This window comes from Lissotriton helveticus, chromosome 8 (genome assembly GCF_964261635.1).
Source record: "Lissotriton helveticus chromosome 8, aLisHel1.1, whole genome shotgun sequence".
Classification (NCBI taxonomy): Eukaryota; Metazoa; Chordata; class Amphibia; order Caudata; family Salamandridae; genus Lissotriton; species Lissotriton helveticus.
The window spans coordinates 738,580,520-738,602,946 of record NC_136069.1 but is presented as its reverse complement, the minus strand read 5'-3'; the positions used below and the strand labels follow the sequence as shown (position 1 = coordinate 738,602,946).

At 46.1% G+C, this 22,427-nt stretch overlaps 1 protein-coding gene across 1 annotated transcript in view; it reads left to right on the top strand.

Annotated features, from left to right (window-relative positions):
• Positions 1-22,427, top strand: part of LOC144772890 (acetylserotonin O-methyltransferase-like) — a 685,677-nt gene that overhangs the window by 570,891 nt on the left and 92,359 nt on the right. The window contains exon 5 of the mRNA XM_078657556.1: positions 21,097-21,215. Coding sequence (XP_078513682.1) covers positions 21,097-21,215 — 119 coding nt within the window. The remainder of the gene's footprint in view (positions 1-21,096; positions 21,216-22,427) is intronic.

The following is a 22,427-nucleotide window of genomic DNA, read 5'->3' as shown; positions in this document are numbered from 1 at the left end:
GTTGCATGGCCAATAGTGTTGTCTCGATAGTGGTGCCCCCCAACCTGGGCAACCGCCTCCGAATCAGAGGCCACATTTTGTGGGGTTTTTGTGGATCTGCGCACCTCAAACGTGAGGCGCGGTTGAGACTTATCAGTCCTCCCCATGATGTCTGCAGCTAGGGCCAGGCTATCCAACAGGGAAGGGAGGTGAAGAGGACACCCCCAGATGTGCACCACTCACGCCTTGGGATCAGTATATATAGGGTGCTTGCAGCGATCAGCCCAGTGGACCCACTGGCACGCAAATAGAAGAAGGACCAACCACCTACACACCTCGCAAGGAGCACCAGGAGAATGAGAGCACCACCACAGTTCAAGGTACTAATAGTAACCCACCTATGCAAAAGGCACGTGGTGCACGCCCCCTGCAGTAGACCCTCCAACAGTCACAGTAAAGCAAGAAAATAGGGAACTCCACAGTTCCAGGATCTTAGAGTGAAGCAGTGCACCAGGGACCAGCAGCAAAGGTAATCCAGCAAAACAGATGTGCAGCAAGGCCCAGGCAAGACCAACCCCAGCACAGCAGAGTACAACACAGGTATGAGCTCATCACACTTCACAAGGGGCAGACTGAACAGTCACAGGGTGCACATTAATAACTTATTGCCTTGTACTATATTGTTTGTGGGTGTTTTTGGTGTTTGTTGCAAGGCACCAAGCACAGAAGTGAAAGGGTTCCAGCAAGGCACACCAACAGTCCGGAAGTCAGCCCCATGGGACAGCACACACAGGGGGGTAGCAGCCCGGATAGCAACAGAGGCCAATAGCAACCGTACTGCATTCATGCTGCAGGCAGCAATCTCAATTGAGGGAGAAGCTGAAGCGAGCTGACACGCAGAGGTAAGGCCCACTTGCAGTTATGGGCCCCAGGCGTTTAGCGGCCTTTCCGAGGCCGTGCTGCAGTGGATTAGGATTTCATGGAACTCAGGCACACAGCAGCTTGCGCCAATCGATCCCCACAGGTGCCCAATGCCTAATGTGTGGCAATGTCAATAGGCATGCCTACTCTGAGCAATGTGAAAACGACGGCCTCCGCTCCCTGCACCCACCGGCCTCCAGCCACAGCTCACAGGCTACAGCCAGCACCCAGGCCTGCACCCGCCTCCACAGCTACCAGCCAGGGCCGAGCTGCACCCCACTCACCACAGCCAGCACCAGCAAGCGCTTCTTGTGTTCAGGCCACTTCCTGGTCTACGCTGGTATGACTGAGTCCTCAGGTGCCCACACGCAGCAATTCTAGGCCGGAGATCCACGTTCACCAAACGGAGCCCGGCACTCCGCTACACAGTCTTCAGCTCTGGGGAACCACCCAGTCAGCAATCTCTGGGTAGCGCGCCACTCACATCAACAGCCCTGACAGCGGTGGGAATACACCTCCTGCCGCAAGGGTAACGGACGGCACCAGATGAGGGCCACTCTCAGAGCCTCGCGGTGACCGCCATTTTACAGAGGCACCACCGGGTCCGATCGACACTGCAAAATTATCATTGCGGCGATCCCCAGCAGCCCAAACTGCCTCTAATATGTGCCAGAGGGCTTCACAATGCAATGCAGTCATTATAAACACACAGATACAGCTATTTTCAGGCGGTTAATGGTCGGATGGGCACTCAGCTGGGCAGAGCCTCACTAGGGTGCGGCCATCTTGCAGTGCGCCCTCTAGCGCCCCAAGGTGGCCACTTTAATTAGTGGACATCATATACCAGGCCAACTTCTCACAGTTTTGAATCTCGAGGCCGATAAAGTCAAAGACTCTATGTGTTAGGTAACTTTGGGATTAATTGTCACACTGGACATGATGTGTGACTCAGGAACACCCATAACCATTATATCTGATACATTGTTCAACTTGCATTGGGGTTAGAATTTGGTGTTAAAGTTACCAGGTGTACATCTCAAAGCATATGGCGACCAAGATATTGAAATGGTGGGGTTCTTTGTAGACCATGTTGCTTGCCTTGGAAGGAAAACCTTAACTAAAATGTATGTGTCGATCGAGTATAGGCACACTGTTAGTTGGCAGGCCCATGCCAAATTAGGCCTTAAGTTGGTTCCAGGTGCTGACTTACTTGTTAGAATAGCCAATATACCCATTTTCTGGTCAATGTAGATGGTCAGAACCCTGCTTAATATATTCTCACACGTTTTCCATAGGTCTTCAATGACAAAATTGGGCTTATCAAATATTATGTTCCCACTATCAAATTAAAGAAACATGCCATACTGATTGCTGACCTTTGTAGACTCATTAAGAATATTGTGGTTGATTGTCACCCACTTCCCAAAGTACAGGACCAATTAGCTAACATTGACGACTCAACATTTTTTCATTATTAGAACTCAAGTCAGCATTTCATCAGATTCCTTTAAATGAGAACTCCCAAGTTCTTGCCACATTTTTTCACCCAGGTTGGTGTGTACAAATTTTGCAAGCTCCTTTTTGATCCAACGTCTGCTGCTAGCATTTTCAGTATCTAATGGACACCATCTTGGAAGAGGGTTGAAAGTGCAGGCATCCAAGATGACGTTTTATTTTTTGGCAAATCCTTGAGTGTCAAAAACCAAATTCTTGGAACTGTGTTTTAGAAATGTAAATTACTCTTCGCACTGACAAATGTAAGCTCCTGGCCCAAAATATTGATTACTTAGGACATTCCAAGAGTCTCAGTGGGATATCTCCAAATTTTCCCCAATTAAAGCCACTGAAGATGTCCAACCACCTCAGGACAAGGATACGCTTCGCTCTTTCCTTGGGCTAAGTGAATACTACTCACGTTTTTGTGCAGGGGTATGCTTTCTTTGTTCAACCATGGAGAAACCTGCTGAAGAGAGGAGTGAAATACATATGGTAAGATTCAGTGCATGAGGTTTGGAAAAGGTTAAGAAACTCATCATCTCTGCACCAGCTTTGTCTTCATTTGTTGCTGGCAGAAAGTGTGTCATCGCAGTTAATACCTGTCAAATTGGTCTGGGAGCACATTTTTCGCAAATTGCTCAGGACAAAGAACATACCTTCACTGTTGCTACTCTCTCACTCAGTACTGCTGCGTTGTAGTACTATTGGGTGGTAGTCATTAGCCTGCTTTTGGACGGTTGGAAGATTTAAGACATATATTTGTACACTGATCATAAACCGCTGCTACATTTACTTAATGGGTATGGTTCTGGAAAGGCATCAGCATGTTTGCTCAGGTTGCTTTCCAAATTGTAGGCATATAAATTTTGTGTAAAGTACATACCTGATGGAAAAAAATGAGGGCTGACTGCCTATCCAAATTGCATGTGGCGGATCAGTGTATTGCATTGTATTGTAATTGGATCACTGAAATAATATCGAGGGACAGAATATCGACCATCAAAAATATCGTTGACAAAATATCGACAGTCAAAATATCGAGTTTCTATCTACAAACAACTGACCCTGAACCCTAAAAATACCCCTTTACCCAAAAACTGAAAACTGACCCTGAACCCTAAAAATACCCATTTACCCAAAAACCCAAAACTGACCCTGAACCCTAAAAATACCCCTTTACCCAAAAACCCAAAACTGACCCTGAACCCTAAAAATAAAAACGAATTTTTTTACTATCTATATTATATACTTACATATTTTCACTTTCTATATTATTTACAGTCGATATTACTTCACTTACCTTAAAAACGATATTTTGGCTGTCTATATTCTGTCCTGTCGATATTTTGTCCAAACGATATTTTTGACTCGATATTCTGTCCAAACGATATTTTGGAGTCGATATTATGTCTGTGCACCATTGTAATTGCATTTATATAGCACTTACTACCCCTGACGAGGCGTCAACGCGCTTTTTCTGCAAGTAGCACGCTACTCAGGGACCCATAGAGGATTATTGTTGAATTAGTATAGTGAAAAATGTAAGTACATTTTAAGTGGTGAATAGGTTAGTCAGTTATTTGGAATCAGAAGGATAGCAGAAAGATAGAAGAGGAAAAAAAGGTTTGTTTTTATATAGAGCTGGTTACCCCTGATGGGGTGTTGAAGCACACTACTCCGAAAACCCATAAAGGATTAGTGGTGAATTAGTATGGTGAAATATGAAAGTAAAGTGAGTGGTGGATATTAGTTAGTTATTTGGAGTGGGAAGGATAGCGGAGGGATGAAAGGAGAAGAAAGGTTTGCATTCTTATAGCACCTGTTACCATCATGTTGAAGCGCTTTTCTGGCGAGTAGCGAGATACTCCGTGTTGAAAATGAGTATTGTAAATATGAAGTAATTTGAGTGGTGGATATGTTTTTCAGTTATTTGGATAGAGAAGGGTAGGTGGCGGGATAGAAGAGGTAAAGAGGTTTGTATTTATATAGCGCTTGCTACACTTGAAGGGGTTTTGAAGCACTTTTTTTTTTGCAGAGTAGCACGCTACTCTTGAACCCATAAGGATTAGTGCTGAATTAGTATTGTGAAACATGAACGTAATTTGAGTCAGTTATTTGGATTGTAGTAATTATTGTTTTTGGATGGGTCATATAGAGTTTGTCAAACCAAATGTTGAGGTCAGCCAGAACGCATAGGTTGGAGTGTATTGTTGTGACGTTTGAAACTGTGTCTAGAAGAGTGCGTCTGGGAATGTCACCTTGCTAGGTGGAGGTCTGTAAAGGAGCAGGGAGTTACAGGAGGAAGACCGTGTAGGATTGCATCTTGTTAGAAGAGCCTCACAATTCTTTATGGAGATGTAGTTGACTTTAGTGATATGTAATGTTTGCCTGAACACAACAGCTAGACCAACTACGTTTTTGCCTATACGATTTTGGGTGATTGTTTGATAGCCTAGAGCTGTGGTTCCCAAACTGTGCGCCGCGGCTCCCCAGTGCGCCGTAATGAGGTGCCAGGGGCGCCGCGCACAGGGTAGAGTGACCAACAGTCCGTAAATTCCACGGACGTCCCTACGCCTTTTATCTGTAATTGTGGCCATCACAGGGAGCAGCGCTGCTTCCCTGTGAGAGGCCTCACCCCCGCTGCTGGAGCCGCCTCGCACTCCTCCAGGAGCACAGGAGCAGCCCCTCCCGCCCATTGAAATTCCGTATGGGGCTGATTGCCACTTACTGAATGACAATGGGGCAGTCAGGGTTGTTCAAGCATGTGGTGGGCTCCTTCTGCCTCAGTGTACAGAAGGGCATTCTGTTAGATAAAAAAAGTAAAACGCCCACGCTGCAATGTTAGAGAACAATTCATTTAAAGAAGCCTGTGAAATAAGTTTAAAAGAACAGGTTAACGTTCTTTCACTGTCTCATCATTTTTTAACTGAAGTATTTTCAATATTATATTCAACAATGCCATGGTTGCTGCTTTTTTTATTTTAAGGATCTAGCAACCATTGACAAAGCCAATAGTCCTGGCTTGTTGTTGGTGCAATGATACTTGCTTTATTATATATCTGGATGCAATGACAGAAACAACATAATACCAGTCGGGCGCAACACTATGCTAAGCGCAGATTTTTAGCCTAGGTGTTTTAAACTGCGCTCTTAATTACATCCAACACCCCCTTTGAAGAGACCCCCCATTTTTTTTACACAGCTTAAAGCCCTGGAAACAACACCATGTTACAGTAACCTCACATCCTGGCACTGTCATCATGTGTGACTCATGACTTCCAAGTTTTCAGTCTGCCTATGTGCAGGGGCATAGTGAACTCTCCCCCACCGCAACCCACCCCTTGCTGTAGTTCGTTCTTGATAGGCCTCTTCAGCCTGCAACTCTGCAGACAAAGGCTCAGCTCATAATTTGGAAAGGTGGGTGAGTAAATAAGTGAAGGAATGTCTGAATGGCTGGATGGATTACTGAAAGGATGAATGCATGAATGAAAGGGGGAATGGATAGATAATGAAAGAAAGGATGGATGGATGAGTGAATGAGTGGAAGTATGGATGAGAGAAAAGGTATATAGATGGATGTATGGGTGGAAAGGTAGATGGATGGGTAAAAGTGTGGATGGGTGTGTGAAAGGATAGATGGATGAGTGAAAGGGCAGCTGATGGGTGAGTGAATTGGTGGATGGGTGTGTGAAAGGATGGATGGATGGATGAATGAAAGGGTAGATGATGTGCAAGTGAATGGGTGGATGGATGAATTGATAAGTGAAATGGTGAATGGATGGATGAGTGAAAGGGTGAATGTAAGGATTGATGACATAGTGAAAGGGGGTAGATGGAGAAAAGGATGGATAGATGAGTGAAGTGAAAGGGTGGAAGGATGAGAGAACGGATGGCTGGATGAGTGAACAGATGGTTGGATGAGTGGAAGAATGCGTCCCAATTACTTTAAGGAAGATAACAGGAGGTACATACCACCCACCCACCGGTAAAAAAATGGTGGGGAGCCACGGCCAACTGCCGATTAGGTCAAGGGAGCCACAGGTCAAAAAAGTTTGGGAACCACTGGCATAGAGGAATGGCTTCATGCAGTGCCATATCATCTCCCAACCATGATTCACGAATAATATGTCTGTTTTTGCACCTGTGAGAAGGTCGCAGATGTGATGTTTGTTTTTAGAGAGGGATCGAGCATTTATTAGTAGACAGTTTAGAGAATGGCCTTTGGTGATAGTGAGACTTTGTTTTGTAGAAGAGTGATCAATATTGTGTGGGTTTGTAGTAGGTATGTCTTTTAGTGCTGGCATTAGTTGTATTAGGATAGCAATCATGTAGCTGTTCTGTATCATGTTCCTTATCCAGCATGCTAAGAAGCCATTTTGATGGGTCTGCATGTGTATCTGGTGGAGATGGTGTTTGAGAGTGAATTGGTGGGCTGTGTTGTTTTCGGGGTGTAACATTGTTGTGCAGTAGACATGGAGAAACAAAGTTGTGAGCTGTGGCATGTCACTTATATTGTTTGTGTGTGTTTAGGGGGGAGGTTGTATGAGCGAGGAATGGTAGATCAGCATGTGGGTAATGTGGTAATGTTCTAAATTGTCCAATGGATGAGAGGCAGTTAGAAGAGAGTTGCTGTGTTGCTGTATCTGTGTTAGGTATGATGGAAGAGAGAAAGCTTGGCATTGGAGTTTGTTCCTTTGTGTGGTTTGAAAGGTGGGTGTTTGCTTGTATTTTGTGATCGTAAGTAGTATGAGGTGTTGTGCTTTGAAGATCTTGTTGTGCTGGTGTGTGTGCTGGGTGTGTGTCAGTCAGGTAGCGCATTTGCTGCAGGAGCGCTTCGCGCATAGCCCTGGAATTGTTTTAAAAGCCCGTTTTTGTATTTACTTTGCTTTGGTTTGTTCTACCCTGATTTTAGCCCCCTTACCTGCATCCTAATTGTTTGTCACCGCCGCTTGGGCAGGTCCGGGGTCTGTGGGTAGAATCTCTGGTGCCGCCATCTTAGAGCGGGGTGGGTGTTTGTGCTGGAGACACTCCCTACGCGCGCTTCAGTGCGCAGGTGCCGGCGAGGGACGCCTATTTCAGGCGAGTCCCCAGTGCTGCCCCTTTCAGTCAGGTAGCGCATTTGCTGCAGGAGCGCTTCGCGCATAGCCCTGGAATTGTTTTAAAAGCCCGTTTTTGTATTTACTTTGCTTTAGTTTGTTCTACCCTGATTTTAGCCCCCTTACCTGCATCCTAATTGTTTGTCACCGCCGCTTGGGCGGGTCCGGGGTCCGTGGGTGGAATCTCTGGTGCCGCCATCTTAGAGCGGGGTGGGTGTTTGTGCTGGAGACACTCCCTACGCGCGCTTCAGTGCGCAGGTGCCGGTGAGGGACGCCTATTTCAGGCGAGTCCCCAGTGCTGCCTCTTTCAGTCAGGTAGCGCATTTGCTACAGGAGCGCTTCGCGCATAGCCCTGGAATTGTTTTAAAAGCCCGTTGTTGTATTTACTTTGCTTTGGTTTGTTCTACCCTGATTTTAGCCCCCTTACCTGCATCCTAATTGTTTGTCACCGCCGCTTGGGCGGGTCCGGGGTCCGTGGGTGGAATCTCTGGTGCCGCCATCTTAGAGCGGGGTGGGTGTTTGTGCTGGAGACACTCCCTACGCGCGCTTCAGTGTGCAGGTGCCGGCTAGGGACGCCTATTTCAAGCTCCTCCCTTAGCGCAGCGGGATCGCACAGCGGGCGTGTCCTCGCGTGGCCGGAGTCATGCCAGAGTCCTGCCCGTCTGCGCCCATCCGCGCCAGGACGTGCAGGACGTGTTAGGGCTCTGACCTTCTACCGCCCATTGCTGTTGGCATTATGCCATGTTATTCTAGGGATGCCCTTCTTGCCATCGGCCTTAGCAACAGGAGCTGTGATGCTCCCCGGGTCGCGCCGCTTTGCGGACCTTACTCCTGTATTTGTGGGAGGTTTGATCTTCACGTGCCTACCACCTGCATAGGAAACGTTCCTGACATTGTTGTAACCCGTTCCCGTCCTTTTTTCACCTTATGGAATTTGAATGTCAGGTCTATGGTTAAACACCACCATGATATCTTGGATCTGTTAGGTAAGGAATCTCCGGACGCTTTTTGTGTGACGGAGACCTGGCTACAGGAGTCGGACACGGCTGTGATTAACTTGGCTTTTCCACCTGAATACTCTGTATACACCCTCAACCGAGCTTCTAGAGGAGGGGGACTTGCGCTAGCGGTCAAGTCGTGCTATCCGTGTATCTGGCAAGGGCAAAAGATCTCTGGCTGTGAAAGTGCACTGTTTAAAATCTCAGTCACGCCCAACTTCGCTTTTACTGGCCTTTTGATTTATCGCCCCCCTGGCAGCGATTTGGCTTTCAGGGAGGCCCTTCCAGACGCCATTAGCACCTTGGCTGTAGGCTGCTCCAATTTCTCCATTCTTGGAGATTTAAACCTCCACTATGACAATCTGTCTTCACCGGCAGTTCTTAGCTCGATCGCCGACCTTGAGGCGCTCCAGTTAGTCCCGCTGGTCTCGCATCCCACCCATGTTGGTGGTCACATTCTCGACCCTTTTTTCACTAATCTATCAGAAGCCACTGTCCTGACTCCTTCCCCCCTGGCTTGGACCGATCACTATTTGGTATGCATCCACTGCCCTTTGCACGAGCCGCACCGTAAATCTACAGTCCGTTCAATCTCTAGACGGTGTTGGTCTAAATTAAAACTTGAGGATTTCTTCCATCTGCTATCCTCCGACCCGCCTGGCTTAGTGGACAATGTTGATGAGGGCTATGATCGTCTTTGTGAGTGGGTCACGGGGGCTCTTGACTCGCTTATTCCGATAGTTTCGTGTAAGTGTGGGTCTAGGGACCTGAGTCCTTGGTACGATGACTCATTGCGGGCACTGAAAAACATCTGTAGATGTGCCGAGCGGGTATGGCGTAAAGCTTATGCCATTGACAAAAAAGCTTTGTACTCTGCTGCTGTAAAAATCTACCATCGAGCAGTATGCAGAACCCGTGCGGCATACTATGCCCTACAATTCCGCACCAGTACTAACCCCTCCAAAACTATCTTTAAAGCCCTGAAAGATCTGATTACCAAAAAAGTGATCGCGACTCACCAGGGCTCTATTGCCCATTGTGATTCCTTGGCAGCATTCTTTTTGGAAAAGGTTCAGGCCATCTATAGAGCCTTTCCGATGGCTGCCCCCCCTGTTGTTGGCACCCTTAAGCCCCTTACCTTGGATGTGCTACATTCTTTCCCGACACTAACGTCGGTGAGTTTTGGTAAGTTGGCCCAACAGGTTAAGTCAGGATCCCCGGCTGACCCTCTTCGCCCGGCTTTGTTTAGTGACTTACCGTCTATTGGCTTGCCACCGGTCTGTTCCCTTATTAACATCTCTTTAACATCTGGCGTGGTCCCAGTGAAGTGGAAACAGGCGGTAGTTGTGCCCATCCTCAAGAAACCAACTTTGGATGCTGCTAAACCTGAGAACTACCGTCCTATATGCCTTCTTCCGTGGCCTGCCAAAGTGGCTGAGGCGCATGTCAACTCTGTCCTTTCTGACCACCTTTTACAAGCTAACATCTTGGACAGGACACAGAATGGTTTTCTGGCAGGGCATAGCACGGAGACGGCTCTACTGTACATGGTGGAGCATCTGCGTTCCGTGCTAGACGCGGGACAAACGGCGGCGCTGGTGCTATTAGACCTTAGCGCCACCTTTGATACCGTGGCCCACCCGATCCTTCTGCAGCGCCTGGCGGAAGCAGGTGTCACCGGTCCTGCGCTCCAGTGGTTCCGTTCTTTTCTTGCCAACCGTTCTTTCTGCGTTTCTGTTCCACCCTACCAGTCCAAATCCCACCCTCTGGATCTGGGGGTTCCTCAAGGCTCCTCGCTGAGTCCCACATTATTCAATCTATATGTGAGACCGCTGGCTGAGGTTGTCAGGCATTGGGGCATGACCATGGTGTCCTATGCCGATGACACCCAGCTAGCGGTTACAATCAGCGGGGATGCGGATGTGGATGCCCCCAGATTCCAGGAGGGACTTAGGGCGGTCGCCAGCTGGATGAGGTCCAACTGTCTCCAGCTGAACGCTGGTAAGACGGAGGTTATGATCTTTGGCAAGCAGACGGACCTCTGGGGCGACAGGTGGTGGCCATCGGACCTGGGCCCCACACCTATTCCGGTCGCTCAACTGAAAAATCTAGGGGTGTGGCTTGATCCATCTCTTTCTTTTGAATGCCACACTAAGCGCACGGCGGCCTGTTGTTTCGGCATCTTGCGGGGTCTTCGACCCGTATTAAAATTCTTTGATGCGAAAACTAGGCAACTTGTTATCCTGGCCACCGTGATGTCACGCCTTGACTATGCCAACGCCCTTCTATCGGGCTTAAATCAGGCAGAACTCACCCACCTGCAGCGTGTACAGAACGCAGCAGCAAGAGCGGTTGTGGGACTGCCTAGATTCTGCTCTACGGCCAATACCTTGCGCACGCTGCATTGGCTCCCGATCGCTCGGAGGATTCAGTTTAAGGTCCTTTGTCTTGCTTTCAAAATCATCAAGGGAGCACCTGCCTTGATTCTTGCCAATCTCTTGTCTCGTTACATCCCGGGCCATGCCCTACGATCTTCTGATCTGCAACTAGCTGTTGTTCCCCGGTTCAAGCGCTGCCGGGCCGGCGGCCGTTCGTTTCAAGTTCGTGCCGCCGTGCTGTGGAATGCTCTTCCTTTTGAGATCCGGGCACTCGGTGATTTGCTTTCCTTCCGGCGAGCAGTAAAAACCTTTTTGTTTCCTTAGCCCCCTTGTTTTCCTTTCGTGCCTTGTTGTGTTGTGCTGCTACCTGGCGGGCGCCGGGACGCTCCTTTGCTGGAGCATCTGTGCGCCTTATAAATTAGCGTAACATAACATAACATATGTTTTGTTTTTGAGGAGTAGTGAAAAGGGGTGCTGGTGTATCTGTTTCATGCGATGGATGGTTGTATAGTGTTGTTTGTGAGAGGAGCTTGTAAGGTATAGGGGGTGGTGATGTGTTTATGAGTAGAGTGTATGTTGTGTGTAGGAGGGAATGAAGTAGAGGAAAGAGTGTTTGTCTCAGACTGGTTTGTTGCAAGAGTTAAAAAGTTTTGTGGTGTGCATTGTGTGTTGTGCGTTAGCGTTATTATGGTAGAAGGGAGAGGAGGGTGTTGGTTGGACAAATGATGGAAGGATGATTATATGTTTGTTAGTGATGAACGGTGGTCTGTTAGGTGTAATTAGAGCTTGGACAGTGTGTCTGGATGGGATGTAGTTACGTATGGTGTTGAATTGCGTTCTGTTAGTGATGAGTGGATTGGTTAGTGGTATAGGATAGAGTTGAGTACTGTTTGTAGGTGATGGTGAGTATGTGTGGTGGTTGGGATAGAAGGATGTATAGAGGTAATTTGGTTGGGTTTGTAGTGCATGCTGGTGTATTGATCTGTGCATAGGGTTGTGTGTGTTGTACATTTGGTGTGAAAATGTTACTATGTTTGTGGATGGTGTGGGTTGGGTATTACTGAATGGGAACATGGGCAGCATTTCTGGCCCTACTCCCGACCAGTCTCGAACAGACTCAAACAGGCAATTGCCCTTAGCCTCGATGCCCAGGCTGAGACGCCCTAAGCCTTGCCCTTTTATAGCCCTAGTAATCAAGTTACCCCTTCAGCCAATAGGAACCCTAGCCCTAACCCTATCCAATCACAACACTAGCCCTAAAACCTGGAACCAGTGGAAGACCAGGACCTTACAGCCAATCTTAGCCCTAGGACAAATAACCAATCAGTTACAAAATTGATCTCTATGTCCAATAGTGGCCCTAGCCCTACCAGTAGTCCAAGCAGCCAATGGCACAGGAAGCCCTATTCCCTACTTCAATTAAATTCCTAACCCTAGACCCAGTCCCAACCCCACATTGATTGAGTCACAGACAAAGAAACCAATCAGAACCTTCAAATACCCAGCCAATGAGGACACTAACCTTAGTCCAATAGAAACACCAGATACAAACACCAATCAATAAACACATGTGCCAACCACTAGCAGACTTTATAAGGTCCCAGCAACTTTAGACAAGGTTTGCTGGCCAGGGAGTTGGAAGCTGCTCGTCTATTCAGAGATGTACTAGGCTCAATCCACACTTTGGACTTATGCAGGAAAGGCCCCAACACACTTGTGCTCTAACAATACTGCTTGTATAAAGCGTTACTCACTCTCCTGGCCAAAAACACAAAGTGCACAGTCCCTATTAAACACAATTTAAACAGCTCACAGAATATTACTGCTATCCCAGCGCACCCTCTGATGTAGAATAATCCTGTTGCTTTGGGTGGGGGAAGGAGGGCTGGTTTCACTGACTTGTTAACACAAAATGCTGGCTGGGGGTGCACTACTTAACATACAGGTCTTAGCACAGAGCAAAGGAGAAATTTGGAGGGACAAACTGATAGTCACCGGGAATGAGAGGGAAAAACTACGGACTTTGTACTGCAAATCTCACAATTCAACACGTTAAATAGAAGCAATCATGGACAGGAAAAAACACAAATTTAAACACAAAAACAGGTGATATAATATGCAATAACAGGCAGGTTAAAACTACAATTTTAAACTATATCAACCACAGGCAAAGACAGTAATATAGTACATATGTATGTATATAGTGTATATGGTATAGACAATGATCAAGAGAATGAGTTTGTCTTTGCCCTTGTTGGCACTATTTTGGGAGGTACAGGCACAAAGGCGCACACGGAGTAGTTAGAGGCTTCTAAACAAGATTCCATTTTGCTATCCATTGTTAAGTACATGAAAGATGGTTGGCCCGAAGGGAGAAATTTGGAAGCTTTGTTAAGACCATACATTCAAGTTCTAAAGGACCTTACCATTGAGGAAGGTGAGTTGATACAGGTTAATGTTTGTGTGCCTCCATTGTCTCCCAGAAATGTTCTGATTAAGGAAGCTCATAAAGATCAATTAGTTGTCAGTAGCAGCAGCAAAACTCTCAAACAATATTACTGGTAGCCTGCTATGGAATCTCAAGTTGACAAATTCATAAATGACTGTACCACTTGCTTGATGTCCAACACACATTGGAAATGTAATGAATCCCCTATTCATATGGTACTGCTACTGGAGGAAGCTTGGGAAAAAGTAGCTCCTGAACTTGCCGGACCGTTTCAGCTATTACCAAATACTAAAAGACGTATGATGGTGTTGGCGAATTATGATTCTAAATGAGTATATTTTGACTTTACTTCATTTCTCAACCCTGATTCCATCATCAAATTTTTTTATGAACATTTTAGGAATAGAAGGAGCACCCAAGGATATTTGTCACAGACAATGGTAGTCGTTTTACTTCACTTCCCATGAAGGATATCATCAATGACTTTCACATTACACATCTCAAAGTGTCCCTCTACTCACCTTCCTCAAATGGCCTAGTTCAGCGCATTAATACATTTCTGAAGGCGGGCGTACAAACAGCTTTAACGATGGGTTATGAAGTGCAATCATGCCTGAGGGAAAATGTCTGTCCCTACTTTGCCCCTTCGCATAATACCAACGTGTTTTGCCCATTTTTGCTCTTGTGCAAAGGATCTCCTAGATCCTCAGTCTGTCCTGATTGGGTGAGAAAGGTAAGCAACAGAACGACATATAGTTTGTCAATTGTGGCTTCCAGGGTCAATCCAAGCACAGTCAGAATAAAGAGAACTTTTATAAGAAACTCCAGGTCAATGAGTTAACATTAAACGTGGGTGAGTGGGTTTTGGTAAAGAGTCTCACAAGAGTAAAAAGGGAGAAACTAAATTCTCTAGACCTGTGTGCATTGAGAATGTCTCAAAAGGATCTGTTCTGTTACATAAGAAGGGGTGGTGGATTAGAAATGATGTGATAAAAATTAAACCTGAAAAACATGTCAAATTCAAGCTGTTCGAGTCCGTGATTACCCCTCAAAAGAAAGCTCTTAGTGGATAAAACTTAAAGTAGTCCCATCTGGTGGACTTGAAGAGGAGAATATTGTGCCCAGTGACACAGCTCAGTGTTCTGAAGCTGTAATGGTTGAAGAGGTGCCAATCACGCAATACTTTGAAGATAATGCCGGCACGACCGAGGCGAGGGCGACGAAATGGGATGCCTTCAAACAAGTCCTGAGAGGGTTCTGCATAGGAGCACAGGTAGGAGTGCATAGGGTTCTCCTAGATGATCTGGACAGAGCAGACAGGGCGCTTCGAGAGGCGTAACTTTCGAGGCCCGGCAACCCGGAGCTACAAAACACGGTCATTAAGGCCAAGGAACTAGTAGCAGCGGAAACGGAGCGCTTGCGTAGATACGACTATAAGGCATACACGGCCAGGACGCATGCAGAGGGTGATCGGGCTGGGACCTTGTTGGCCTGGCTTGCTAACCCCACTAAAAGGAGCACCCCTATAGTATCGATGCGAACCTCTGACGGACGGGAGGTCTACACCCAGACCGAGGTTCAGCAGTGCTTTAAGAGCTATTATGCATCCCTATACAGAAGCAGGCTGGAGGTGGGGACCCCGGAGGTAGAAGCCTTCCTAGAGGGACTCTGCTTTCCAGAGTTGGACCGGGACCAGGCCGAGGCGCTGGGCAGAGATATAACAGTTGAGGAAATTCGGGGCGCCATTAAAAGTATGGCGCAGAACAAAACCCCAGGATTAGATGGCATACCAATAGAATTTTATAGCAGGCATGCTGACCTACTGGCGCCAAGATTGCTGGAGGTCTACAGGGAGGCGAAGCGGTTGGGATGGCTACCGCCTTCCATGCGGGAAGCACTAATCATACCACTACTGAAGCCAGGAAGGGAGAGTGAGGATACGGCCTCTTACAGACCGCTCTCGATGCTCACCACCGACTATAAAATACTGAGCAGTATTTTAGCATCTTGCCTATTGAGCCACATGACCCCACTAGTACATGTAGACCAGGCTGGATTTATCCCGACGCAAATGCGACCTCAAACATACGTCGATTGATCCGACTGCTGGAGGAGGGCCACCCTGAAGCCCGTCACCCGGTGGTATTGTCGGTAGACATCGAGAAGGAGCTTGACAGCCTCGAGTGGGAATACCTCTACGCAGTACTAAGGCGCTTCGGCATCGGCGAAGAGTACCTGAAGTGGACCTCAGTGCTATACACATCGGCGGTAGCTAGGGTAAAAACGGGCATGATAATATCACAGCAATACCCGGTCGAGAGAGGTACGAGGCAGGGGTGCTCGTTATCACCACTATTGTTCGCTCTAGCGATAGAGCCTTTGGCGATATCAATCCGATCGGGAGCTCATTACACTGGGCTGAGCGACAGGACAGGACATCACTACATCTCGCTATACGCGGATGACCTCCTGCTCTTCCTTGAGGATGCCGATGGGGCGTTGGAGGGCGCTGACAACTTGCTACAGCGGTTTGGAATGGTCTCGGGCCTCAAAGTAAATTGGGACAAGACATGCTTATTCCCAGTACGCCACGGCGAGCCACAACCGCCTACGGCCAGACCAGTGCGCTGGGAGCCCACCTGCTTAAAATATCTGGGCGTGCGCATATACCACACACCGACCGACGTGCTGGAAGGGAATATAGGGCGCGGAATGAGAGCACTGAAGAGCAGCATGGCCTTTTAGGCCACGCTTCCATTATCCATTGCAGGTCGAGTGGCACTACTGAAAATGATGGCACTACCACGATTTTTATACTACTTTAGGACACTCCTGTGTGGATTCCGGCAGCCATCTTCCGACTCCTGAGATCTATGATAGTGTCCTTCCTTTGGGGGAAGCGGTCGGTGAAGAGTGGCTCTGAGGACTCTGTTAAGACCCAAATCAGAGGGAGGGATGCCGATGGGGCGTTGGAGGGTGCTGACAGCTTGCTACAGCGGTTTGGAATGGTCTCGGGCCTCAAAGTAAATTGGGACAAGACATGCTTATTCCCAGTACGCCACGGCGAGCCACAAACGCCTACGGCCAGACCAGTGCGCTGGGAGCCCACCTGCTTAAAATATCTGGGTGTGCACATATACCACACACCGACCGACGTGCTGGAAGGGAATATAGGGCGCGGAATGAGAGCACTGAAGAGCAGCATGGCCTTTTGGGCCACGCTTCCATTATCCATTGCAGGTCGAGTGGCACTACTGAAAATGATGGCACTACCACGATTTTTATACTACTTTAGGACACTCCTGTGTGGATTCCGGCAGCCATCTTCCGACTCCTGAGATCCATGATAGTGTCCTTCCTTTGGGGGACAGGTCGGCGAAGAGTGGCTCTGAGGACTCTGTTAAGACCCAAATCAGAGGGAGGGATTGCGGTCCCCGATTTGGAACTATATTACTTAGCAGCGCAGCTACAGATTTACACTCAAGAGGTTGCTCGGGAATTTAGAGGCCCGGAACAGACCAGAGACCAAGGTGTCCCTCGTTATGTTCTTTCCTACATAGCGCTACAGCAAAAACTAGTAATACGCGACATCTCTTGAAGAAAATACGATAAGGCTATGCTGGAACCGCACTCAACGCAAGGCGGGGGTGATACACCCATACGCCCTAGAGATGCCTTTGGGAATGCTGACAGCGCTCCCGCACGGTGGCGACTGGTCGAGACTGCAGGTTTGGGAGGAAGCGGGAATACAGATGGTAGGAGACTTATATGAGGATGGGGCCATGGTGCCCTACCCGACGCTACTAGAACGATACGACTTACCTAGGGGGGACTTCCTCCACCATGCCGCGCTAACACAAGCAATACAGAAACACTGGAGAGAAGGCCTGACTGAACCGAAAACAAAGATGGCGTGCCAATATGCCATGAGTTCTGCTCGAACCTACAAGGCAGTCACCTGTCTTTACTCCAGAATGGTTAATGAGGATTTACCTCCTCTAATGACATTGAAGGGGAAGTGGGAAACAGAGATAGGAAGACCTATACCCGAGACAACTAGGGCGCAGATTGTGCGGAGGGCCCAGAAGAGCACACGCTATGCCAGATTTCAGCTGGTGCACTTTTTTATCCTCCACCGCGCGTATCTTACGCCGGGAAGGATCCAAAAATACTTCAATGCCTGTCCCAGATGTGCTCTACTTGGAGCGGAGCTGGGCCATATGCTGTGGATGTGTCCGGCACTGGAGCTATATTGGAAGGAGGTGGGAGACACCTTGAACGCGGTCACAGAACAAAGTTTTGTGTTCGACATAGCAGTGGGTGTGCTACACTGGTTCCCCCACACCCCCAAAAATAAGATTACCAGTAAATTTATAGACATGGGGCTCGTATTGGCCAAGCGAGAAATTACACGACACTGGAAGGCGGCGATGGGCCCGAATAGAATGAGATGGAGGAACAAGTTTCTCAAATGGACTAATGGAGATAGTTCGATCAGATTGCAAACTGTGCAGCGACAACATAACGAAAAGGAATTAGAATCAGCTCAAGCATGGGACACCCTGATACAAGCGTTGCGCGACTATGGTATGCAGGATGACCAGGCAGAGCAGCACTCAGGAGGCGGGGTTTCACCGTAGCACGCCAGTGACATTGCATCACTTGACATACTTTCCAGCGACTCCTGCTCACTCACATTGTCCGAGCTGATACCACCTGCGATTAGAGGATCAGGACCCGGGGAGGGGGGTGGGACAAGGGATAACCTGTTAGCCACCTGGGTAAGGCACACTGAGACTAGCACACAAGGAGATTCATAGAGGGGAGGAAATGAGGTCAGATAAGAGCTATCGAGTTAATATTATACAGACAATTTGCTATTGCCTCTTGGGGTTATAACGGGTTATGTGTTGGGGAATGGGTGGAGGGGGGAAAAAAGACAAGCAGATGCAAGAACTCCCTGCTGAACAGTTGCAATTGTCTTTTGTTTTTATGCTTCTAGCACTTTTCCGGTTAACGCCACCCGACCTCCGGGATGTGGGTTCACTGGCTGTGTAATGTTTTGTTTAATGGCCTGTGCATTGCTACTGTCGGAAGCAGGACTAGCGAACAGGAAGATTGTGTACTATACAGATCTGCAATAAAAATATTTTCAAAAAAATGGTTGAAGAGGTGCCAGAAAGAGACATGCAATTTGTTGATGAGAGGCAGCACACTTTGGGTCAAGGGGCAGTCGATCACTCTGGCAGAGTTTCACATAAAGTTAGCATGCCTGCTAAGTTTGAGGGTTAATATATTACCTGAATACAGATGTTTATACATAGAGTTCTGTATATGATTTCTTGTTTTGTTGATTTTCCCTGGTAATCTCATCTTTCCTTTCAAAAGAGGGAAGGTGTTGTCCATGTCTCATATATTAGGCAAATGTTATTACGATATGCCTTTCCCATATGTGTATTTCTTTTATTGTTATATTGCTTATGTAAGAGTGAGATCCTTGCTTGTCAGCATTATCCTCATTTTCAGTGTTATCTTTTAACTTATAATTCAAGGCCTGTGCCACCTCCGGTGTTTGTTGTTTCAGATCTCTCTGAGGAGCCGGCGCATCAGGAAGGCTGGATGTAGGCTCCTTATCTGCGATAATTAATTGCAGGAAATAACCTTGTTTCACATACTTCTTAGTTTGTGAGGCATTCTTCAAACAATAGGGCATATCACCCCACACGTTCAATAGTGGAGTGATAAGCCTGAAATCCCTTCTTACAACTTCTAGTGTGTTGTAGCAGGAGTACAATGGATCTGATACCTGAACTATATCTGACTATTAGGACCATGAAATCTGGAGGGCCACATTCATATCTTGATATTAGATTAGAGGGAAATCACATATTTCAGGCTCTATGTTTGACACCTGATGACAGATTTAAATGGGTAAAGAACAGGTACCTACTGAAAGGAGACATGTACAAAATTATCAAGCTACAAAAGCTTTACTCAATTTTGTGATGTACCGATACATCATTAGGTGAATTTCTCTACATATGACATAACGGCTGCTGCAGAGGGGTTAAATTCATGTGCAATCCTGGAACAGACACACAATCCTACTTAATCTAAAACACTCATATGACTGGCCAGGGAGAAGATATCAACCTGTACCAGTTTGAAGTCTTACACTTTACACAGGTCGATCTGCCAGATACCTCCAACTTTTGGTCCTGATTTTATGCTGTAAGTTTGTTGACAATGAATCATGTTAATAATTTTTCGTGACTATGGATATAAATGTCCACTTTTTTTTACATTTGCAGGGAATGACTACTGAATGTGAACTTGTAAATACATCACGTAACACATTTTTATTACATTCCATTCAGCTTTCCCAGTGGAAACATCTTCCCTGGGTCTCATTTTCTCCTTAATCAATGGTCCTTTTCTAACATTCATTTATTGGAGACAATAGGGCTAGTCAATGGCAGACCCTTTGCGCTGATTATGCAACTCTCTGCTTTGTACATCATGTATTAGGAGGAGTCTTGATTCGGGCAATATAACTTGTAGCTTTTGACCTCCTACTGTGACTGAGCACCGATGCCGAGTTGCTATGTGTATATGGAATCCACTATGCCACTCCTGTGATGTGTTTTGTCTCTACACTAATAGGGTCTTCTGAAACATGCTTTGTTGCTTGGAACCAATGTTGCAGTGTGACAAAAAGCTGGGCAGCCACTTCACAACAAAGGAAGTTTTCCCTTTTTTGGTAGCTAGCCAGCTGTTGATTGGGTCTCTGTTGCTGTGTACCGCATTTGGATGGAGAGTTGGCCCTCTCTTGATTTCCCTCTGATCCACGCTTTGTGGCACTCAATTTGCAGCTTCCCATTGTCTCCTTGTAGTCTACAGATATCCCATAGATTTAAGGCTGCTCTAGTTTCATGAAAGTTCTCAACAAATTGTAGGGAAGAACAGTATGACTATGGTTCAAGTTCACTGCAATTTTAAAACATAACCTTATACCTCTTATTCTGAATTATTTTCATTATGACATCATACAACAACCAGAGCTGAAAGATCCACAAGAGAACATTGAAAAGGCTCACTGAACATGGGAAAGATCTAAAATAGTGATTCTTAACCTTTCGACTTCTGTGGATCCCCACTTAATCCTTACTGGAATGCAGGGACTACAATTCAGTTATTACTGGAAGCTGGAAACTTTTGATACAACTGTTATCACATAAATGCACAAAGATGTAATGTTTTATTTAATTCACAAACAAGTACAACAAAATCTAAAAGTTCCATGGAAATTTTGGAGCTTTGCTAAATCCAACTGAGAACACTAACCATCTATGCTAAATTATGGTTCATGCACTTGCACTGCTCCGATGAGTCAATCTGAGTATACTGAATTAATTTTTTGCTGCCAATCACAAATTCCTTCATGCGAAAACAATGTTTTAAAATGTTCAATGTTAGATTTTGCTTCTTTATTTATATACACCTTTTCTGTTAATAATATTTTATTTTCTAAGCAGTCTCAGACCCCCTGAGTAAGCTTTGCGGATAACCAGGGGTCCCAGGACCAGAGGTTAGGAACCACTGATCTAAAACCTGCTTTTCTGAATCATTGTTCCTTTTGCTGATATGCAAGTTAGATACAATAATAATTGTGCGTTTCAGATTATTACAAACCTGGCATATTCCCATTTTGATTTGTGAACATGTAATATTTTTTACATTAAATAATTGTTTGAAATTCATATTTTTGTCATTTTCAGGTCAGATGATGAATTGCTAAAGTTCATGCATTGCATGAATTCCTTTTGGGTTCTATGTGGGAGAGATGTGATAACAGCATTCGATCTATCGTCTTTCTCCAAAGTCTGTGATTTAGGGGGTAAGTAACATGTGATGAGGAACCTAGGAATATAGGTAGATTTGCTGCAGATCATCTACAGATAGGTAAATGTTTTGCAGATAGCTCAGATTTCCAGTTAAATAATTCTTAAAACCTTGATTCATAGATCAAACAAAATTTGAATCTGCAAATGCAGAACACTATCCACATGCTGGGTCCATGACGTACATGCTAATGCTCCTTGCATCTTTGAAAAGCCCTTGTTTTATTTGTTGTGCAGGTCATAATGTAAACAGGCTTTTGCTGTGCTATTATTTTACTATAAAAATTGGATTTACATAGTGTTTACTGTTTTTTGCAGGAGCTTGACATGTTACCCATGTTATGCTTGTGTACCTTTTCCCATTTCATACTACCCTATGGTCATGGAATAGACAAGAACGTGACACGCATTTGTAAACCTCATGCCAAATTCAGATAATGTTTTTCTTATTGTGAACGGGATGTTATTAACTCACAGTAGACAAGTATACACTTGAGCTGAGCAGAGGACTTATATACGGTGGGCAAGCGGTTAGCGTAATCAGTTGGTTATTCTGACTTACCATCTGCATGTCATCTGGCAAATAAAGTTTATGTACTTGATAGAACGTCTTCTTTCTTTTTTGGAGTTTTCCTTTCCCAAAGTGTCTTCCACCTTTTCCTACACTGGTGACAAGTGGGCACGAATTTATGCTAAGAAATTATTGCTGGGTGCAATGCTATTGGAACGTTAACAGCAGCTGTGATTGGTTCTGGTGATTCGTGGTGTCTATTGGGCACCAGATTTGTTTGAATGGATATTGGGTTCCATATTTCACAACCATTGGAGAAAAAATGACGAACTGGACTATGTCTGGAATAGTGCCTCCTCCTTTCATTCTCTTAGCACTGGGTGAACCACTTATGGACTGGGAGACATGTTTTTAGCGTATGTGGAGGTTCTTAAGGGGAAGTGTGAACCAAACAGGAAATTAGCACTTTGAAAGCATTGTCTAGAAGGAATTGGTTTGAACGAGTTTAAGAATTTGCCAGCATTGGTCAATCCTAGTAACATTAATGTTCACCAATACGCACCTAAACAGTTATGTTTAAGGTCCATTAGAAAAACTAACGTGGTGATGGGGAGATTCATGTTTTATTCTAAGAAACAACATTCTGATGAGTCCATAGAAGAGTATGTGTCTGTGCTGAGATCTCTAGTGGTTACTT